Here is a 23,383-nt window from a genome sequence, read left to right as displayed (position 1 = left end):
ACGCCAGAGCTGCCTACGGTACCCCAGCTTCGGATTTGTCTATTTTATTTCTTTCGCTTTCTTTCTTTTTATTTCTGATGGAGCTACTGGATTCCACCCAAAAGCAGGCGAGGATTCCAGGCAGCCGCAGCTAAGTAACTGCGCTGCATTGCATCAGCAACCCCGTGCATCAAGCTCACCACTTCAGCTTCCCTCTTTTTTTTTCCACATGCATTATCACATGAGAAACCACAGCGAGTTTAACGTGATTTATTTTCCGTAAAGAAAGCCTGACCTGCTTTAACGTTACCACCATGCAAGACAAAGAAAGAATACAGTTTCCACAGAAAACAAAAACACTTGGTGTGGTGTCACTCGCCCTTTCAGAGCCATACAAAACAGCAGCTGCAGTCTGGTCAGAAACCAGGCTCAGGCATACTACAGGGACACATGTCCATTTAACTACAGACACTGCAGTTTTGGCTCTAAGAGTTTGCAAATCGTATATATATTGCACATAGTAACACACTATGCGCATATGCAACACACTATGCGCAAATATGGTGTTCGCATACCATATGAAAGCTTAGTTCCCCCGATGTGGCACACCAAATATTGTAGTAATATTTTAATTACTTGGAGAAAGTAAATCTTTCAAGATCAAAAACCAACATACTTTCCACCAGTAGCTGAATCAAGTGGAAAAAGGTAGCAGGAAATAATATCTATAAACTTCACAAATCAAGGCTACCGTCAGGCTTTTAAAGTACACTTAAAATGGCAACACCCTTCAAAACGATGAAACAATTTATCCATACACAAATGCTGTGAGATTTTTGAAAACGATTTTTATTTCAAGCATTCTGGAAGGTCAGTATTCAGTAACAGAAAATATATGCATTCAGAATTCTTTCTCAATAAATAAAGGTAGGAAGAAAATAGGAACACTTCGGTGACATTTTCTTGAAACCAAATCGACTCTTCTGTTGCCACGGTACATCAGGTTAAGTCTGAAGCTGAGGTTTTGACCAGCATGAATTACCTCCCTCCCCATTACATTTTCCGTAATATGCTCCTTGTAGAAGAGCAGTATGTTTCCAACCAAGGAAAGGAGAAAATCACACACACACGCATGAAAAATGCATCAAAAAGTATAGTCACCGAGTTTTGCCAATGGTGCAATATAAAGATTTATGCATTTCTAAACTTAACTGCTTACGTGCAATATTTAAGTAGAGAATGGGGGACACTGGCAATTTAGACCTCAGTGCAGCTTCAGTCAGGCACTACCTTTTCAGCTGATACACAATGAAAAGGGTGTAGGCAAAAGATGAGAAAGAGGAGACAAATGAAGAAATGGTTAAATATTCTGGATCTAGAAGCCACAGAAGTGGGAAGTATTTCTGACAAGTACACACAGCCTAAACTTGCTTGTTTCTCTTCTCATTGATCTTTTCCCACCCTTTTCACCATAAGTGAGGTGGTATTTGTCTTTTTGTCACCCTCCTCACTACAAAGAATTTTCCAGCCTTATCAATGAAAGTTTATCTCATAGTTGACAAAGTTAGTTTATAAATTTTATAAGTTTACAAGTCTATAAATTGAACGTTTATCTCCTAATTGCTCTGATTAAATGAATTTTCTCCTTAATTATTTTTTCTTTCCTGTAGGCTATATCCACAGCTGTCCTTCAGTGATATTTTCCTCCATACTATCTTCTTCTGATTTCTCTTTTCACCTCCCTCCCTTCTTTATTGCCTGTCTCACCTTCATTACTTGCTATTTCAGCAAGCAGACCTGCTTTTTCTCATAGACATCCTTTGTGATCTTGCCCTGCCCCCACCAGCCTCTTTTCTTTCTGGTCCTTCACACCACACCTCGCTTTCTGTTTTCCTCCTCCAGTTTGTGGTTGCTTCCTTCATTCTGCAGGTGAAAGTGGCAGACACCTCAGCATCATGATCAAGGCCAACCTGCAGTGCTCCACTTCCAGGCATCACAGCACTTCAAAGATATATGCACCGAACATTTGGCAACATTTTAGGGACCACAGCCATACATCAGGTCGATTTTGTGCTTCTCCAGAAAAGTGAGAGAGAGCTGGCAGAGAAGCCTGGCCCTGTTTACAATCTCCACAGAAAGAAGAACATAGATGAATCTAACCACACCTTGGGAAAACACAAAACAAAACAAAACAATGACATCGTGTCTTAAAAACTCGGGATGAAATTTGTCACTTATGCAATTTAGCTCACTTCACGTATGTAACTATTTCTGCTACCTCTGTGGGCTTTTTACAGAAATTTGCATGAGCAAAATTTTAGATTTTATTCTTAAGTGCTCACCAAATTCTGCTGCTCATCTCCCTCAGAAAGCCATCACTCCACTAGTGATACTGGGATAATTTCCTCAGTAACAGAACTGTTACCACTAAGGTTACTGTTCTGGTTGAAAAGTCCTTAATTTTGAAGGAAAAACCCAATATAAAAACAAATAATAACAAGGAAAGAACTGCTTTTAGTTTAAATTTCTCCTTACATAAGAATTTTAAGTAAAAACAATGGCAAAAGGAATACCTCTTACAAACATGAAGTCACCAATTACCGGTGTTAGTTATAGGTCTTATCCGTCTAACACAAACCATACACAATTTTCCTCCAGTGTGTTTGAATCAGGTCTATAGCAGAACTTCCTTCTTATTTCTACAGTCCCAAATGAACCTAGTTGGAGGGAAACATGAAGCATCATTTCAGGAGAAAACAATGTAAGTTGTGCACTTATGGATGAAAGAATGGGAAGGAGAGATTGATGAAGAATTCTTCCACTTGACATTATAACGAGATTGGGAGGTAATTATCAGGAACAAGATGAAAGGTAAGAGCAGGCAGAAGCAGGATAAGACATGTAACTAAAAACAGAAAAAAAAGCCATCTTTCCCTGCAGGCAGGCATCGTTACCAGTTCACGTCTCAGTTCCTGTAGCAAAATCTGGGGTCCTCAGACAAGTGTGTTAAACACCAGAGCCTGACGTTCACACCTCATGTGGACAGACACCTCCTTCGTGCTACTTTCAGTATCCTCGTATCATGCTCAAATGTGAAGAGAAGGGATACATTCCAACTGGTGTCAGAAAGTGACCTTATCCTAAGCAATAAAAAATTATCCCAATTTTGATTTTTATTATGTGGACAGAGAACTTGATATTGGTGAAGGAAAAAAAAAAAAAACAGATGGCCACAGATTCACACCAAAAAAAAGTCACACTGGTAACTTTCTTCCAGGTTACTCCTTACATTTAAAACCCTTGGTTGCAAACTGAAGTCCTTCCATGGTGGAATCAAAGTGAGAAGTTTCTGTAATAAAAAAGAGATTTTGCTGAAATATCGCAACAAGTTCAGCCTGTAGAAAGACTTTAATGGTTGCAAATCCGATCTTCAGACTAAAAAGAGTTCAGCTGTCTGATGATTTACAAAGTCTATTTCTCTCTTTCATACTTAGCTGTTGATAACTTCGAAAAAGTGAAAAAGAATGGAGAGAAAGCAGACAATAGAAAGCATAGAAAAAAATTAAAAATGCAAGAAAATGGGAAAAAAAAAAACCATGGATGTCAAAACTAGAGATAGCACAGACCTAGCAATCTTGAGATTTAAAAATAAGGAGAAGAGTAACATGGTGGACATTTTCTTTTATATATTTTTTTAAATTTCCTCATATTTATTATTTTTCCTCTTATTTGTTTTTCTCTTATTTTTTATTTCCTCTTATACCTGCTACTAATTATGATCTCTAAGTAAATTTTAGGCCAGGTCTTCCTGGAAAGCACTGTAACAGGTAGATGATTTTTTCTGGTTATGATTCCCGGTGCTTTTTTCATGCTTCTTGACATTTAAAATTAGTGGTTAAATGCCAAAGGATATTTATTTTTTTTAATTATCATTTTAATAAAGTAGCAACTGTTCGAGTCTGACCATGGGATGATACAGCATCTTCTGTAGCAACAGTGGAGGACTGTTTTCTTGCTTGCCTTCTAATTTTTCAATTATTTTTTCATGCTAGCCAAAAGACAGAAGAATCAGTGAAGCAATGGATTTGTGGCCTTGTTTCTTCCATTTCTCAGACCTTCCACATTCTGAAACTCTCAATTTATTGTGTAAACACTTAAGCATTGAAGCAGTTGAAATTGGCTTAATGATATGCTTTAAATCAGACATGCTTAAGTGATACTCTTTTTAGCAATTGTTTCAAGTTACAAATACAAAAACAGACTACAGAGAAATGGACCTGCAAGTAGGAACTGGAAACCAGATAATCTCTTTTAGCCAACTCTTGGAGAGAAATGTTTAATCTCAGGAACTGAGAAGGAAAACCAAGTTTTAGTATCAGTTAAATTCTTATGATTCCTACTTTTCCACAGAATGAGGAAATGTGTCACAGATCCATTCTCAGTGTTCAGGTATGAATATATATCTATGTATATTGCTTTTATCACTATTCTTTTTCCTGCTCAGTTCCCAGGTCATCCTTGTTTTTGCCACCATCACACCTGCGAATCCTTCATCTCCTGCATCAAACAGAAGCCAAAAGTTTTAACATCAAAGCTTTGGGAGTCTTGATTCCACCCTTCCTATCGCTTCTCGTTCACCACCACTGACATCTCCTGATTTGACCTATTTGCCAGCCATCTCACGCTCACTTTCAAGCAGCCTTCTGCTGCCTTACGTGCCTGGGAAGTGCTCTCACAGAGAAGTTAGGAGCATCTGGTGGTACACAATGGGCCTGTGCACAGCATCCGCTCAAGCGCGGAGGTCTGCACATCAAAGCAACTCTGCATGGTAAGCAAAGCAAGTGCACGTATGGTCTGCATACAGATCTGCACTAAACACACAGCCCTTTTCACACAAGCAGTTCTGGTAATTCTTTACTCATTTCATCTTCAAACCCATCCCACAAAATGTTCAGTTTTCAACCAAGATCAGCTTCTGCATAAAGTCCCCTGCATCACGCTACCAACACCTGTAGCAGTGCAAGAGCAGGCCACGCAGCTTTAGGAATGAACAGCTCTTTCTGCTCTTTTCAGAAGCAGCATTAGCTTATCCAAACTTAAACCATTGATGAAACTGCAGTTCGATGAAGTTTCCTATTATTCAGCACAACCAGCTTTCTCTTCTGCCTGTCCCCGGCACGTTTTGCTGCACCTTACCCTGTGGACTGCATGGCTCTAAGAATTCGTTTCAGCCTGATGGTCCAGACTGAACTCTTTTTGGATGTCAGCTCTGCATTGAATCATACAGCTGACCTGCTTTGCTCCGGCTGCAGAAGCACTGCGTCCAACAAAGGGAGATGACAGCAATATCATGGCCAGGAAAGGGAGGACTGATAACGTATATCATCAGGAGACTTGTCTCACCAAAACACCTGCCCTGCTGGGCTGTCCTGGAGGAAGTGTCCCTGCAGGGAGTTACTGCAAAGCGACCTCTACACTTCAAACACAAGCATGCCAGCTTTTATTTTGTAATAATAAATGCAGATAAATGCTTAAACTGCAATCAGCTTTTGTCATCTTGTTCTACATTTGCATTGGCATCTGGCACTGTGGGTTCCTGGCCTAAGGAGACCTACACAACAAAATAATATGCTGTTTTCACTGATCTCAGCTGTTTTTATTTTTAAATCAGGATCTCTTGCTTAATCTCCACAGCAAATACTGATGTACTGCCAACACTGCAACAAGAAGCTCTCAAAACTGCTTGAGATTAACCCTGTGTATTTACAGAGGAACACCACCACTGTTCACTCTCCCATTTCAGTAAGAATAGCCTTATGCAACATTAATACAGAAGCAAGATCATCTGGCTAATAACTGAGTTACACTTGGCCAGTAATGCTTAGTTATTCTCAAATCTCACACTATCATTCCAGTCCCTTTAGCTCTCCATTTATTTTCCATGATGTAATAATCTTTCAATAGAAATTAATCTGTTTTCTTGCCTTTTTTTTTTTTGTTTTGAAAAGAAGTTCTGACATTTGATGAAATTTAATCCATTTCAGCATTTATAGAGGTTCACTGGGGCAGTTTTGCAACCACTCTGACACCATTCTTGGTAAGTTTGCCCAACTCAGCAACTAGAAAATATTGATTGTGGGGTGAGGAAAGATGACCCTATCCCTCAAAACTGGTGTCAGGTCCTATCGATAACCCTAAGAGATGCTTTTCACATACATTTGCACTTGGTTAGACTGTATACAATATACAAACTCATCTAAGTTTGCCAGCCCAGCAGAAAACTTTCCATTTCTTTCCTGCAGATTAGCAAGTTAAACTACTCCCTTTATGTCAGCCAGCGAGTGCCAGCACTGACAAATTGGAGAGCAGGGCTAGGAGGAAGAAGGGAGCCACCAGCCTAAAGCCATCCCACCTCTGGTGTCTCCTCCTCTCCCTCCAGCAGCCATCAGGACTTTTCCTGACTCATTGCAGATGCTGAACTGGGAAAAAAAAATAGTTTTAATTTTATATCCTTAGAAATAACACAATCCCATGCACTAGAGCATCAGACTATGACACCACATAGCAAACCGTGGTTTTAAAACCTAGCAAAGAAAATTATCAAGGCATTGCAAAAATGGCAGATGGAAGCTCAGTCGCAGAGTTTTGTTCCACAGCAGCTGGTGGCTGTCTCCCTAATACATGGGGCTGAGGATCGCTTCCTCTGCCTGCACAACAAGCAGGAGATGGAGGCCTTGGGGAGCAGCATGGCAAAGAGATATAGCAGGAGAAGCTAATGGAAATAAACAGTTTGTTGGATTCAGCAACCAGATAAAGATATGGGCAATAAGAGGGAGCACAGCTCTTCAAAAACGGATCACTCTTATTTCATTCAATGGATTTATATAGTAGCTTATTATTAACAACTACAAGTTCAAACAGAGAAAGGGATATGCAGTAGAAGAACGCTTAAAAATCCTAACAACTGAGGAAAAGGACACGGAGTGTAAAAGAACTACAGGTAGGAGAGAAAAACAAACAGGAGCAGCTTACATGCAGAAGTGAGGCAGGTTGAAGTAGCAGGGGAAAATTAGCAGGATGGAAAAAAGCTGGGTTTTAATCCACAATGAATATTCAAGACTTTCTTAAATTCATGCTTTGGGTGGAGATACACTGCAATGAGCAGCTCACAGAGGAACATGAACTGTGACATTACTCACTACAAATCACCACAGTAACAAAGCTGCCAGTAAAGTCCAGCTTTTAGGCATCCCAGACCGTTGCTTTCACTTCACCAAGCAGATTTAGATTTATTTATTTTTTTTTTAGATTTTGAGGAGGAAAAAAATATACGGCTTTAATAGCAAAAACCTTTTCCCCATTAAGGTTTAAAAACAAAAAAAAGCAAGCAAAAAAAGCCACAAAAGCAAACATACGCACAACATTCACCCTCAAATCTAATCTGAAGAGAAAAACCAAGTACATTGGGTGGTGCTAAATGTACCTTAAAAATTATAATGACTAGTGTTCTTTAGATGTTTGGTCAAATATACTAGAATTAAAACATTTAATAATGTTTTATACCTTTTCTTTCATGCAGGTTTTTTTTTAAAGATGGTCAGTCACGACTGAGGAAGCACAGCATCCAGACCGCTACTGCTAGCATAGCTTGTGATATTCTCTTCTATGAGCCCTTGAAGTAGTTCCGTTTCTGGAAGTGTTTCAGAAGTGTTTTCATTCTCTTGGCAATTTTTATTTAGATCTTCAAGGCTAATAATATTATCTAAAAACAAACAAAAAAATCTAACTGCAGCCAAAGATATAAATTATATAAAATAATTTCAGGGATTATGTCAGGATAGAGTATTTGTAGAACAAGCTTTATTTCATCAGAATGCTCATGATTTTGCCACCTGAATGGCCTACCAAATACACCAATTTTTTCAGATTTGTCTCTGACAGATGTATATACTTCTACATGCTACTTTTCTGCTTCTTGTATGCTCTCCAAGTGAAGACCTTCCTTTCCTCCTTTTTTGATTAAAATAACTCCTCTCCTGCTTCAGACACCAAATCCAAGCTTCCAGCAAGCGACTACTGCGTATTTTTAATCTCATTATGCAGCTTATACTAAATTATACTAAACTAATATGGAAATCATGGAGCACGGAAAACAACCAGTAACCTTATCCTGTAATCTACACACAGCAGGAATTAATGCTGCCAGAAGACCCAGGCTTCCCACGGACCTTGATATCTCTTGCTGTTCAAGAGCCTGACTTATTATTAGGGTGGCAGTCTTTGGCAACCATTATGTTGAAGATGCTCAGTTTTTCAGAGAAAAGTCTAAAGAAAGACTTTTTAATGTTAAATTTCCTTCCGATCTGGAATCAGATAAACTTGAGCTAAATATTTGAGTAATGCTCTATGAGAAAGTCTGAAACGCAAAGAATTTCAGTACGTGCATCAGGGAATGTGAAGTGATGGCTCACAGAGACTGCAGCTCTGCCACACTATGTACGCAATCAACAGAGGCATGTATTTATTTACCACATCCTACTGATTTTCACAAAGAGGAGTGTTGTCACTCATTCGTGCTGAAAATCTTTGGCACACTTCACTTCAGCTTTAACTATTTTCTCTGATCTACAACAGGCACTTTTTACAGGTTTTATATCACAAAATACACTTACCAGCCAAAGCATTTCCGTTTTGCAATCCACTTGTTTTCTGTTTTTCCTAAAACAGATAATAATAGACCAGAGAAAAAGAGAAAATATGCAACAAGAGATTTTGTTATTCTGAGAGAGAACAAGTTCCATATTCTATTTTACAGTTACTAATTCATTGTATTTACAGGATTTTTCTCATTTCCACTACCAGAGAGCACAGTGCTCCCTAGGTAAAACCAACCTTCACAAAGCAACAGCCACAGTGGGAAGGAGCAAAAAAAAGTAATTTGTAGGTAAGTTTCTGACTAGACAAGGAGAATTAGGCTGCTGTCAATCACTCAGTGACTTCTCTGCTACAGCCCTCGGTAGAAGTAGCCATGAAGAAACTAATGCTAGTGGAGGAGGATAGCACTCGCTTATATGATAAGAACATTAGGAGAAGAACAATTAGATATGGTAGGTTGTATTTAATGAACATAGGCCGAGGCGGGACAACAGCATCAAGGAAAATGTTTTTTATCTCCCTTAGCTACTTCGTATGTATTTCTGAAGCAGACCATTCAAAATCTGAACCCTACCATGGCCTGGAGCTGGTTCTGGAAATATTCAAAAGAGTACACAAAGCATCCATCTCCTCATTGTGAGTATTAAAAAACAAAGCAACTTTATTAGCAAAGAGCAACATCTTGCTTCATGAACTGAATGCTTCCTCTTTACACCTGGAATATTGGAAAGCCTTCCGAAATCCCCTAAAATTCGTACCTCCACAGAGGTCTTCCACAGTAAATAGATCATCTTTGAAACTTTCCAGTCAAGAGGAACTACATAATCATCTGGCAACAAGGATTCTGCAGAAGAAAATATTTTTGCAGTTGAGTGTTCAGATCTCTTCATAGCCAAAATATATCACTTTATTATAGTTTTTGCAGACTTAAGTACGTAGACTTTTTAAACTGAGCGGTTATCTACAAGAGCCAGCAGCAAAGTCAAAATTTAGGTTTTACAGAATCTAAGGCCAGTGCACGGGAAGGGGCAGAGATTTGGTTTTGGTTTCTTTTTCTACGAAAAGACTTTCCTACCACGCTTAAAGCTCCCCCACACCCTCCCCTGAAACACAGCACAAACAAGACCAACAGAAAGCTCTCAGCCTGTAAATTAAACAAAATGCAATTTCAGTAACAAAACCAACAAAATGTTTCTGATATTTAATTAAAATTTTAATTACTTTCTAATATTTTAACTGCAACAACTCTTCACTGTTTAAGAAGCTGAAAAGAGATTCTTTGTAGGAGAGCAGTCTAAAATATGTCCTATGCTTATACAACAAACATCTAAGAAAATAAATCAACTAAATCTTTCATTTATAAATATCCAAGGACATTTACTTGCCAAAAATTTTCCCCACAAAGTAATTTCAACAAAAATTGATGGCAATTGCCAGTCAGGTAAAATACTACAGTTTGACTGTGTACATCAATAAATAATAGCCTATTAATATATAATGGGCCACAAAAAAGCACAAGTGTTTTTGAATTCATGGGAAAATTGTGGTCAAATCAGAACATGACCAGTGTTCTGCATTGAGCATTCACAGTTTTGAGGGGAAAAAAACACAGCAATCACAAGCTGGCAGGGCTTCAGAGAGAGATGAGGGGGGCTTTGTATTCCTTAAAGGTTGCTTCCAGAGGAAACTCATCTAAACACCAGAGAAATTCACTCAGAGAAGAATGACATTTGATGTGCTAAGCAGTGAAGTGTTTCTGGATGCCTGTTTTTTTCTGTGTTTTTTGTGTTTCTTTTTATTTATTTATTTATTTATTTTTTCCCCTGGCAGATTGCTTTTTTAAGTCATGGCCAACTCCAGTCCCTCCTAGACGATGGCATTTAACATCACAGATGTGAATGCCAAGTTTGGAGGAGAATAATATTACATATATAAGAGCTGAAGACATCACCAGTTCTTCATAGCTCTGTTTAGGTCTATATGCAAATGCTTTGGTTTGTGGTGCCAAACTGAGATAAAGCAGCACGGCAGGTTCCTTGGGCACCACCCCAAGCCCAGTAGTGCTGCCAGTGGTTTGCCATCACCGTTCTGACATGTAGCAATAGCATCAACTTTTACAACAAAAACAACAAATCTGGAAGTCAGTTTTGGCGTACAGACAGAGCATAAGCTGCTCTTCAGCTGTCTGACAATTTTCACATGAGGGTACATGGTTAAATTTAAATTCTATTGAAACAAACAGGTGTAAAGGCCTATGTGTTCAAAATCTGGTCTGCATTTTTAAATCTATTTGTTTGCTAAATCAAAGTTACTGTTTTTTCATAGACTAAATTTGGACCAAGAAGTTGCAGGACTTTACACACAGGGAACACTGCTCTTTCATCACGCTGTACTGCAGTGATTTCCAAACATGCTTGTTGTTGCTGACTACAGCTCTGTAGTCATGTCAGCTTGCAGTAATTTGGAAATCACGCTTGCCATGCACAACTCCTTTGAAGATTGATCCTACTGCTAACTTAAAATGTCTAAACTGAAAGTACAAAAGTATGACGAGTGGAGGTCTGGGAGGCAAGCATACTGTTACACTTCTTAATCGTGTGTGATTAAAAAGAAAGTATTGCCTATTAGCAAATGCATCCCCTTAGTTTGATATGCACTTGGAAATTAAATTAGATTCTGGGAAAGCGTTTCAACCATGTCTAAGCCACACAGGGGTCTAGGAGAACTTTGCTAAACAAAGAAAAGGGAATGCTACCATATTCACCAGGCAAAATAAAAAAATCTAACATGCAAACTTTATATAAGAGCATACATTTTGTGTCATATTTTCCACTTAGTTTTGTAATCAACACATTAAAGTCTTACTCGATATGATGCATTAAAACACCAACAAGAGCTTCATGCTTAGGATTTAAATTTGCTAAGCAACTTTTACTACAGAGATCGCACATGTGAGGCCAAACCCAACGGGCCCTTGGACAGATACTGAAGATGACTTTAGGTTTAAAAAAAATCTCCAAAGCAGCAGTGATTCCTTGCAATAGGGTTAATATGTCATTAATTTTACCTGCAATGAAAATGAATATTTAATCACGCACAGATATACGTATATTTATATAGCAGTAGTAAGAAGAGTATTACCCAGTGGAAGACCTGGAGAACCAAAGAGCTGCACAAGTTGAAAAGCAAATCCTATTGATAAGGGAAGTCCCAGAAAGCTAGTTTTCATTTTCACATCTTGAGTATCTTCAGGTGGAAAGGCCTCTGATGGCTCTGGATCATCTGTTCTATGCACATTTTCAACACAGCTTTCCAATACACAAGGATCTTCTGGATATTCAAAAAGGACTTTAAGAGAAGACAAAATATCTGGTTGTTTATTTGTAACCTCTGAAGAGGCTTGTTCATTCTCACTCTTTTTTTCATCAGCCACCTGCTGTTGCCTAACAGTTCTAGCTTGCTCCTCCTCTGTCCTGGAAATTACACAAACACTACAAGAATATTTTGGCATAGGAGAAGATTGTCCCAAATGAATATATGAAATATCTTGTAACAGAGAATCCACACCAGGGGTGAGCATGGAACAGGGTGCCTCAGGGCCACTGTAAGGTGCAGAATATTCTGGAAACTCAAGGTTTTGTTCATGTTCCTCTCCACAGTCTTGGTTTAGAAAGCTCTTTTGCTCCACTTCTAAAACACTTTTTGAAGGACCGTCATCTTTTAATGGGACTTCCTTCCCTCGCTCTGTACTACCAGCAATCTCTCTTGGTACATTAAACTTTGGTGCCAAGTTGACAATTCTTCTGCGTCTTTTCCTCCTTGATGCGACTGGTGCAACATCATTTTTTGGAACATTTACTTCACTCAAACCGCGTGGGGAGGTGTTCCTGGATTCCCCAAGTGAACCCATGTGCATTTCACCAGCTGGAGATGCCAACAGACCATTGCTTATTACATTACCAACCTCCTCAGTTAATGGTACCTGGTGGTTTTCCTTTACCAGTCCTTCATTTGACTGATGGCAGTTTAGCTCTGTTGAACTGTTAGTATAAATCTGCTTAGGTTTCCTCACTTTTTTTTGTCTTTGTTCACCTACAGTCTCATTCTCAGACCAAGAAGAGAGAGAAACTTGTGTATCAAAGCCCTGCTGCAATTCCTCGGTAGATAAATTAATCGAAAAAAAAGCCCAGCCATTAGAGCAATTCTCTTCTGTTTTTAATGCACTTTTATTGTCTGTGTTACTATCAGGCACATCATAACTTAGTTTTGAACTGGAACACAAAGTGATTTCTCTTTTTTCACCATTTAAACATAACAGTTTAGCTTCCATGTCAGGTTTACATGTAATTTTAAGTTCGTTTTCTGTGCTTGACAGCAGACCGTTATCTTCACAGTTGCATTTTGGTTTTTGGATGGAATTTTTATCATTTTTTATTTTTAGGGAACTACTCTTGCAAAGATTTTCATCGTGCCTTTGATTTGTTTCCTCAAAATCAAAAGCATTTTTGATTAGGTTTACAGTACAAAAAGGTTTTACATCTATTAGAAGTGAACTGTCACTTTCTACAGGCAACTCATTTTCCAGTGCACTGCTGGACACAGCTGAGATCTCAGGCACAGTGATAGGAGACCCTTCTTTTGAGAACCTTGCAAGTTCTTTAAGGCTTTCATGATCATCCTTTGTCTGTTCTTCACAACCTGTTACTGGATCCCCGAGACCTTCACCAAATGTAGACAAAGACTTTCTGTTTTCTTCTTCTGAATCATCCTCCTCACTTCCTGACGTTTCCTGGTCGTCTGGAATGAGATGAGTTGCTCCACCTAACTTTTTCTTCATGATTTCTGTATGATTGCCTTTCATTTTGTTGCTTCTTCTTCGCTTTTTCCTCTGCTTTGCTTTTGTCAATGGGTGCCCATGGTTCTTCTTTAAAATTATCCCCCTATGTGAAGAATAAATATATATATTTCAGCATTAAGATATTTGTGGTGTTCAATTTGAAGGTGATATATTTTACATAATTATGATAGTCAAACACAGACTACCTGCTTTTTTAAATTGATAAAGTCTCAGATAAGAGCTTTAATCGATTAAACAAATGTACACCTTACTATTCAGAACAACCTTGAACATTTTAAATTTAAATAAGTATAGATCCAGTTTCATCAACTTAATTTTACTAAAAGTATCAAAAATCATTGCAAGACCAAACAATATGTTTCTGGATGTCTTTATAAATTATTTTTTAATAATAGATACTACATACTAGAGTTTTAAGAGCTACTGCTATTCTGAAATGTCATGCTGAGCATAAAGGTACAAAGTGGAAGAACTAGTAAGCAAATTTTACCCATTAAGATTAAATAGACTACAATGAGATTAGTTGGAATTAAATTCAAAATGTACTAACCAAAGACCTGAATAACGCAAATGTACAGCGACTACAGCAATCTCTGAGACTGCTCAACATATTATGAGTAAACACACTTATTAGGAAAATATTTCTCATTTTATTTGCAACAAAATAATACGGTACAGACAAATTAAGTCAGTTGCAGGCAGTTATTTAAAATTATTTTTGTCTGAATGTCTCACCAACTTCAGCTGATAGCAGCCATAACAATGACTTTTCTGAAATTTTGGTGTTAAGTCTGTCAGCCACCTAACCCTGAAATAAACATGAGTAAGAAAAAGCCAGTCTAGAAATCTAACTTCTTCCAATGCAACCCTTAAAAGAGATCAGGTTCGCAAAGCTATGTTTCATCGACTATTGTATGAATCAGGGATATGCTGCTTTTCTGCAGTTCTTAGTTTTTCTTTAATTCTTTGTTCAGAATGGTACTTCATACAACACACTAACCAAAGGAGTAGCTAGAAGAATCACAGGGTAAAATTAGTCATTTTCTGGGCATTCATATCTAACACGAGCTGTTTTAAGTAGAGTATTCTGAAATTCTCAAGTGAGGAAAATAAAAGGGGGGTGTGGGTGTTGAGTTTGCATGCAGAAAGCCAGAGACACTGGCCGGCAACCTGGGACTTAAGGTCATCTGCAGAGACCTTACCCTACCTATCCTTACCCTTTACTCATTCTTTAATTTATTCCTTGCTAGCACAAGAGAAATTCCTTCAGAACAGCCCCACAAAGCCAACCTGCCCAAATTGCTGGGTTGGAAGCAGCTCAGCATCCTTCTAGGCCTCTGTGTAGCCACAAAGTCACTTACCAGAACTGGATTGAAAAGCCCCAGTGCCTTGATATCACTGCAAAAAGCACTGTGGGTCTCAGAAAATACCTTGTTGGAAAGCACACATATTTTATTGCCCAAAAATGGCATCCAAATGAGACATCCTTCTAACAAATGGGATCTCCTCCAAGTTGCGGTATTTTAAGTCTACACGGTGCTTTCCTCTGAGTAATGAGACCTGACTTCCCCTTTTACAAATCAGCGTATCTTCAATACAGGATGCTATGGCTTATGTGGAGATGTTTTGTTAGCCAAGATGAATTTTGCCCTGAATTTTGCTCATGATGCATTCCCTACTCTAAAATATGCTTCCTTAAAAAAAAAAAAGGAAAAAAAAAGCATAAGGATTGAATAGATCTTATTTGTCTGTTGAATCAAATGGTAGAAGAGTGAAACACAATGTTAACGGGAGAGACTATTTTCTTACATGTAACCCATCTAGTTATACTAATCACAGGACGTGTCTTAAATCCTGACGTTAGCTTTCTTCCTCTTGAAAGGGAGCTTTTGAAAGTGTTTTTAGAGAGGAAGTTCTCTGAAGTTCTCAAAACCATAAAACCCCTTACCAATGAAGTACAAAATAATATTATCCTATTTTTAATTGTTTTGAATGGGGTGGGGAATAACACATCAGACCTGAGCACCAGTTCCAAAAGAATTCAGTATTGTGTCTAATGGACCTTGTGCTGCCATTACCAGCCCTGCAGAAATGGCCACCAGATGGCCCAGGGAAGGCTGAAATCCAGAAGTCAAGGAGTGAACTTCTCCAGTTTTGGTGTTACAGGAGCTATCCTCTTGCTCACCACCCACCTCTCCCAGCTGAGTCAGTGCTGCTGTCCGTAGAAATCAACTTTACTACAGATTCAAGCATGTTGCTGTTGCCTAACTCCTTGATATATCTGACAACCCTTTCAGGATAATCCTGACAAAACCTTTCCCAGGCTAGGATGGCACACTAAGAGGTGTTGAAGAACTCTGCAGAAATGAGAAAAAAAGTCTGAGGCCAGCACATTTACTTACTCTCCTCACCATTAATTCTGATTCAGGAAGCAAAAACTCACAGGAGAGGATTCACTTTAGGACTGCCAGAACAGCAGAAATAGATCCACCAAATAATGAGAGAAGAAAAATGGATAATCCAGAGAAACCACCAGCTGCTATTGCACTGAAATTGTTGTGTGTCAAAATAATGATGAATTCAAACGTTGGTTCAGGCTGATGATTTAGCATACCTGGAAGTGTCATTTAATTCAACAGTAGCATTCAATAGTTCCTATTAAATACAACCACGACATTTCTATATGTTGGAAAAGTAAAATTTTGGGGGCAGTTCAGTGAAACTAGTTTTCTGAGGATTTGGATTTTCTAGAGAAAGGACAAAAACAAAAAGGGAAATGGTAGGCTCCCGAATGCAGAATAATAAACTTTATTATTCTTCACTATTCAGGCAAATAATTTGAAGAAAATACTACCCCTACAAAACACTGTAATGCACTGTGATGGCATAGCTGAAATTTCCCTGCTTGGGGTATATCCATCCATTATGTCCTTTTGCATGTAATAAAACAAATTGTCTACTCATTTTATTTTTATCTTAGTTCCTCCTCTTTTAGTCCGCGTACATGCCCTTTTGAAGAGTTTTCCCAATGGTAAAACCATATGGCACACAGCGAAAGTTTGAGAACCAGCATGGAGATAGACTTCTCTTCTTTACAGAGGCATTTGCTAGTAACTTGTTTTAAAGCACATACAACACACTCAATGGGGAAGAAAAAAAAAAAAAGGAAAAAAAAGTGCAGTTTCAGTTGTTATTTACATTTTTCCATAAATTATGTATTTTAAAAACATACTTATGAAATGCAACCAGTTAGTAATAAACAGATCTGAAAAAATGTAATAGTATTTTTGCTGAAATAGGAATTCACAATACTTTGAAATTTCTCACCCTACCATTTAGATAATATTAAAAGCTTTTTGCCGTAACTCTATTACATGTGACTTCCAGATTGTAATTTAATGCTCAAACTAGCTCTTGCAGCCTAACTGGAGGTAGTGCTCCAATGACACTCTTTACCAGAGAAACAAACACATTTTCATGACAGCTGCCTGAGGTAGAACATGCAAAGAAAACAATTTAGACAAGTTAGCAATGCTTTTTTACTGGAAAATGGCAAAATCAGGAATTTTTTTTTTTATTATTTTTAAAGTTCGTTGTAACAAACTTCAGCTCTAATTTAAGCTGATGTCTGCTTGATACAAAAAAAATGTCTGCAGGCATTTCTGTAATAAGGTATAGAGGAATTGATAATTAAAAAAGAAATTCTATATGACATTTAGCAATGAGGTACATGCTCTCTGAGAAATTTATACTACCACTAATCTCCAAAGACTCCGGAATGGATTTTCATTATCAGAGTTACAGTAAAGCTGCTTATATCAAATGGTATCTACTGGGATACACTCCACCTTTCTTACCTTACAATAATATATAAGAAGTCCACAAACATTGTTGAATTAATGTCGAATGAACTCCTTGTGAGCTAACTTTACTTCAAAAACAAAGAGAAATGGTAGCTATAACTTTGGAGTAACAACAACAAAGAGAAAAATTCATAGTGCCAGCCTTCTTAGTTGCATATCACAGAACCACAGAATGGTTTGGGTTGGAAGGGACCTTAAAGCCCACTCAGTTCCAACCCCCTGCCATGGGCAGGGACACCTCCCACCAGACCAGGTTGCCCAAAGCCCCATCCAGCCTGGCCTTGAGCACCTCCAGGGATGGGGCAGCCACAGCTTCTCTGGGCAATACCTTCCCTTTACTTAAATGAGTGCTAAAGCTGCAGTTCCTCAAAGCCAAATAGAACATTAGTATTAGGTGATTAAGGAACTGGAAAAAAAGACATGCAAAATAACTTTGAGCTTGACACCTTAAAAAATAGCTCCTCAGCAATACAGGGCTTCTTGAAATTCCATTAGACAGATGAGCATCCAACTTAGCACTTTAAATCTGTGCTTTTCAACAAGTCACCCTTTCCTACTTTGGTCTAGATGTTGGCCATGCACTTCCTCCGACACAAGTCCTGTGAGGAGCGGCTGAGGGAACTGGGGTTGTTTAGTCTGGAGAAGAGGAGGCTGAGAGGAGACCTCATCGCTCTCTACAACTACCTGAAAGGAGGTTGCAGTGAGGTGGGTGTGGGTCACTTTTCTTAGGTGACAAGTGATAGAAAGTGAGGAAATGGCCTCAAGTTGCACCAGGGGAACTCTAGATTGGATCTCTGGAAGAATTTCTTCACGGATAGGATGGTCAAGTATCAGAATGGGCTGCCCAGGGAAGTGGTGGAGTCCCCATCCCTGGAGCTATTAAGAGACATGCGGACGTGATGGTTAAGGACATGGTTTAATGGTGGACCTGGCAGCATTAGGAATATGATCGGACTCGATAATCTTAAGAGTCTTTTCCAACTTAAATGGTTCTATGATTCTGCTACCTGTCCTACCCACCTGTCTCACCCTCTTTTTGGGTGGATTTAGCTGCCTGAGCCAGCATGGAAAAGAAAGCAAGTACTTAATTTTATTGTTGAGCTGATTCAACCCACCAAAAAAAGAAGTAAAATAAGTGTCTAGCTAAGAGTAAGGATGTGGTAGGAGCAAGGTTAACTCCTTTCAGCAGCAGCAGCATGTTGGGATGCCTCACAGCCCACCTTATAGAAATTTACCATACATGATTCCTAAGAAATGTTTGCACATTCCAGTGTTGTAAACTGATGCTCCCCACTCCAAACCAGTAAAGATCCTACTAACTGGATTCAATCTAAAGAAAGTCGCTACTTCATCTCCCAACAGCATTGCCAGTAGTAGTGAGAATTAATCTTTACAAAACATGCTATTTCTTCACAATGCTCAAAGAGCTACCCCAATCTTTACCACTTCTGCAGGACTGCTGTTTATACAGTTCCACACAATATATGATCAGCCATCAGATTCCTGCCATGCTGTAGTCCAGACACAAGAGGCAGTGATCTAGAGAGTACACAGACAAAAGCATACAATTGGTTTGATCACAGCATCTCTTGAGAAGCTGTCCTTTTAATCACATCCATGTGCAAGTTCACCACTTCATTTCAAAGTAAAATGAACAAACGAAAATACAACCAATCCAAAAGTCCAAAATCTCAACTGCCTGAGGTACTGGACACAGAAATTCAGTTTTCATATGATGGTCCATTCAGTCCACAAGATGTTTTGGGTGGAGTGATCGAACTGATCCTGTCTGCCCAGTTAGTGAAAACCATCACTGTCTTCTGACTGAAAGGGCCAATCTCCTCTTTTGGTTCTTTAGTCATGGAATATGTTGATCAACATTAAGGAAATCTATCCTGAATATACCCATTAATATATATGTATACACACACACGCACTGAGTATATTTCTGCCCGGTATCACACATCTGCTTCCTGAACAAGTGAAAACTCAAAAGCCACTCTCAACCTCATTTAGGTGCCACAAAGATCTCACCTGACACAACCCAAAATACTAACTAGAACATAAAACAACAAAGAGACAACAGGTACCAATGGATGCTAACAGAGAAGAGACACTGTTTTTTGTTTTACTGGATTTCTCTGCAACATTAAGTAGGGCTCAACATTATAAAGCAAAAGGAGGATAAAAAGGACCCAATGAAATACCACAAGTGATCTGAATCCATCTTAAAGGGATGCAATTTTCATTTAAGCTCCCTCTCTGAACATTTAATATGGATGCAGATGTCAACAGTGTGCACTGGAAGTACAGCATAAACCATGTTTGCAAGTTTGATAACATTTCTACAGTAACAGCCCTATTAATTGGATAATATCAGCTCAATCACAAAGACAACCTATTTGAAATTAATCCAGGCTAGACAAATATGCTGCTTTGAGAAGCCGTTTGAAGACACATGAACTATTGTCAAATGTACACTTGTTAATAAAGTTTGGTGTAATCTGCTGTGCAGCGCTGCTCCTTAATTTATTATTGATATAAAGACATTTCTATATAAGATTTTATGGAACTCTTTCTAAAATAGGATATAAAAATCCCACTGTCCCACACAACGAGCAATCTGTGTTTTGCATTATTTTCTGGACAAACCCTAGCACTATTATACATCTGGATGTGAAGCAATTACTTCTCACAAAATCCTAAGCACTTTCAGCAGTAGCAGAGCACACTTTAAATACAACATCCTATGAAGTTGGCGGTCCAGGTTGGAAACCATCAGCTGAAGTACACTGAGGTGAGGACTGCAACTGACCAAACAGCATCCATTGCAAATGCAAAGCCCACTTGACTAACATCCAATTCACAGATATTGAAAAAACATGCACAACTATAACAGATCACCTTAAAAAATCTCAGCCTTTTTCATTCAAAATTAAAACAATGTTAGAGATTTATCGTATAGCACAGATGTATATAACCTAAGCAGTTCAAAAAATACAAGACAGTATCGAATCTGAGTGGATCCTTGATTTTAGAAGAAATAAGATTTGCATTCAGAAGTTAAATGATGTGAGCTGCCCCACAATCCATTTCACAATTCCTCTCCTTTACAATCTACTGCTTTTTAGGCATGTGCTTATGCAATTCTGCTCAAGCAGCTCTGCCCAGGAAAAGGCAGATTTGCTGAGGCTCTCATGAGATTGTGAAATAAAACATGTCTTACAATGCGGTCCACAGACACTTTCCTGACCCTATTTCCTGAAAAATATCCTTACTGTGTACAAGCCACTTGAAGTAAATAAATAAAAAGCGCTATTTTTACAAAAAAAAATAGAGAAATACATATTGTGATGTATTGTCAGTACTTGGATACATAGATAACAGCCATCAAAACCAGAATTTAGTCATAAGCAAGCACAACAAAAAGGTCTTAAAGTCAACAATCAGATTTACAGGGTGAAGTGTTGGCCTTTCTTCTTGAGGCATATTCACACAGAAAACAGATGTAAAATGAAGTTTTAAGACACAACCGAAATCAAGTTGATGAAAACCATGGGTGGGAGTGTCAGGAAGCAACAGAAGCACAATGAAAGCAGAATGGACTATTTGGAGGTATGCAATAACCTATTTTCTACTAGGAACTTTCAGTGAAAGATAACAGATTTCAGCTGTATTTAAAATAGCTTCCGCCAACAAAACTGTAGCAAAGACATGTAATTAAATACCTACAGCACAGACTGTACTCATGAGAACAAAACACAAGAAGATGCCACAAACTTCATAAGACTAAGAGAAGAATGGATGAAGAAAAATACATTGTATGACAAAAAGTACTACTGTCAGCAGAACAGGAAAAAATTCAAAAGGATACCTGGGGGTGGGGGAGAATTATTAATCTCAGTTTTTAAATCAGCGTCAGCTTGAGCTGAGGCATTAAAAAACAAAACAAAACAAAAAAAAAGAGAATAAGGTGTAGCTCTGCACACAAGTTGATAGTTCAGGGAAGGAAACAGAAGGGGGAAATGGCTCCAGAATTACAAAGCAAACTATAGCAAAAACACATAGGGTAGAGAAGATCATGCCAAATCAGAAAGGCACAGTTTCAGAACAAGACAAAAGGGGGGAAAGAAAAGTTGCAAGAGGAATATAATAAAGAAAACAGTAACAGCAAACATTAAGTACCCAACCTATAGCCTAGATGACAGCAACACTAAAATTTAAATACGTCTAACTGCAGACACTGTTGTTATTGAGAACAGTCACAGTAAGTATTAGGCTTAATCTGCGCATCTCAAATGCTGTGTGAAATATTGAGAGCTACACAACATTCAATTATAATGTGTATTTTCCGGACAGTATTGCATCTTTTTTAAAAAAATAAAAATAAAAAAAAATAAAAACAAATCTCAGTACTTTATCATACTGGCCTTTCACTTACTACTTTTGTGTATTGATCTTTCTCCTTTGGTATATCATATGGGCTAAGACTGATATGGGCTAAATAGCTCTTTTGATATTCTGGACACTGCTATCACTATATCCATTAAAGTAGAATGATTTATGCCAGAAAGGGCCTCTGGAGATCATATGGTCCAACATCTGCTCAAAACAATACCAACTTAGACCTTGCTGCTCAGTGCCTTGCCCAGACAAGTTTTGAATGCTCCAAGTGTGGAACAACCTCTGGGGAAATTCTGCCTCTGTCTCACCACCCTCACAGTGGATTGTTAAGATCTAACCGTAATTTCCCATGCTGCAGCTTCTGTCTATTGCTTCTCATCTGAGAAGAGCCTGGCTCCACCTTCATAGCCTCTGTTCAGCAGAAGCAATCTCCTCTTGAGGCTGAACAGGCCCAGTTCCTCTCAGCCTCCCCCTGGGCACCGTGTGGCCCTCACATCCTACTAGGAGCAGGGAGCTCAAAGCTGGGCCTTCTCAACAAGAGCACCACAAACCAACCAGCCAAAAGACAAACTCATTTCATCTCTTTACAACTCACTTCCCTTCAGAGCAGTAGAAAGTTAACCCATTGTCAGATCTCTTTGCTCACAACAAAGCCTCTCCTCAAGATCTAGGACCAAAAAGGGCAGCGCTATGGACATAACCTACATTATTAGGAACAAGAAGTCATTCTAGACTGCTGGAATGAAACAAAAACACAGGATGAAACCCAAAGCTTTAACTGTGCTTTCAATATATACATATATACAATGTGATTTATTCTCCAATATATAATACAGTTTTTCTGCACAGCCATGAGCACAGTCTCGTAACTACAGGTTTCATGAAGTGAAAATAGCTTTGAAGTTTTCTCAGGTATACTTCATTGAATGTTTGGAGCATGTACCAAACAGTTTGATCTATAATCTGCAAATGTAGCTCAAATATGTACACCTGTCTTGCTCCAGGTAAAGATCCAATAACTCTGCTTTTGTTTTCATGAGTCCTGGAGAGCAATGTGTTCACCTTACAGAGTGAAGCTATAAGGAAAAATGCAAAACAAGGGAAAAGTAATATGGCCCAATGCACTCCAAATCAGGCCCATGAGCCATAAGAAACTCCTCGTGTTAAGAACAAGGTGTGAGAAAGCTGTTCAGGAAGTTGTTATAGAGGTTAACAGTTATCTGTGGTAACCATAGGTTACCAAAACTGATGGTAAAGGAATAAAAATGATCATAAGTATCATGAATGAAAGGACAGCCAAACAGGATTATAGCCCCATAACTAATTTCTAATGATACAATAAACCCCTTAGAAATATTATGCCAAGTTATTTAACCTGTCAGCTAATGCAGAACTTTTTAGTCTGTTAGTAATTTGAGAGATTAAACAAAATCTACTGAAGAATTAATGTATGTTTGTTTGGTTTTAATCAGTAGTTAGATAACACGTTCCAAAAATTGTGCTCAGAAAATGTTTGTCTAGTATGTTTTCAGAAATCCTACAATACTCACAAAGTTAGCATCAGGCCAATATATGAAAAGGACAAACAGGACGACCACATGATTATAAAGCAGCTACTCTTTAC

The 23,383-nt window shown here is 38.4% G+C and overlaps 1 protein-coding gene across 7 annotated transcripts in view; it reads right to left on the bottom strand.

Moving 5' to 3' along the window:
* Nucleotides 1-805: 805 nt before the first annotated feature.
* N4BP2L2 (NEDD4 binding protein 2 like 2) overlaps nt 806-23,383 on the bottom strand; it is a 49,253-nt gene continuing 26,675 nt past the window's right edge. For 5 of the 7 annotated variants that reach the window (XM_035542405.2, XM_035542407.2, XM_050710250.1 and 2 more), the window contains 5 exons: nt 11,776-13,574; nt 9,393-9,478; nt 8,652-8,697; nt 7,543-7,741; nt 806-3,328 (listed from right to left, as the gene is read on the bottom strand). In XM_035542405.2, coding sequence (XP_035398298.1) covers nt 7,581-7,741; nt 8,652-8,697; nt 9,393-9,478; nt 11,776-13,574 — 2,092 coding nt within the window. In that variant the 3' untranslated portion in view covers nt 806-3,328; nt 7,543-7,580. Of the gene's footprint in view, nt 3,329-7,542; nt 7,742-8,651; nt 8,698-9,392; nt 9,479-11,775; nt 13,575-23,383 lie in introns of those variants that run through there. The other 2 variants (XR_007708174.1, XM_050710262.1) reach the window with 2 other exon arrangements.

Source organism: Cygnus atratus, chromosome 1 (genome assembly GCF_013377495.2).
Source record: "Cygnus atratus isolate AKBS03 ecotype Queensland, Australia chromosome 1, CAtr_DNAZoo_HiC_assembly, whole genome shotgun sequence".
NCBI classification, from domain to species: Eukaryota; Metazoa; Chordata; class Aves; order Anseriformes; family Anatidae; genus Cygnus; species Cygnus atratus.
Note: the sequence above shows the minus strand (reverse complement) of the source record. Positions and strands in the feature narration are given on the sequence as shown.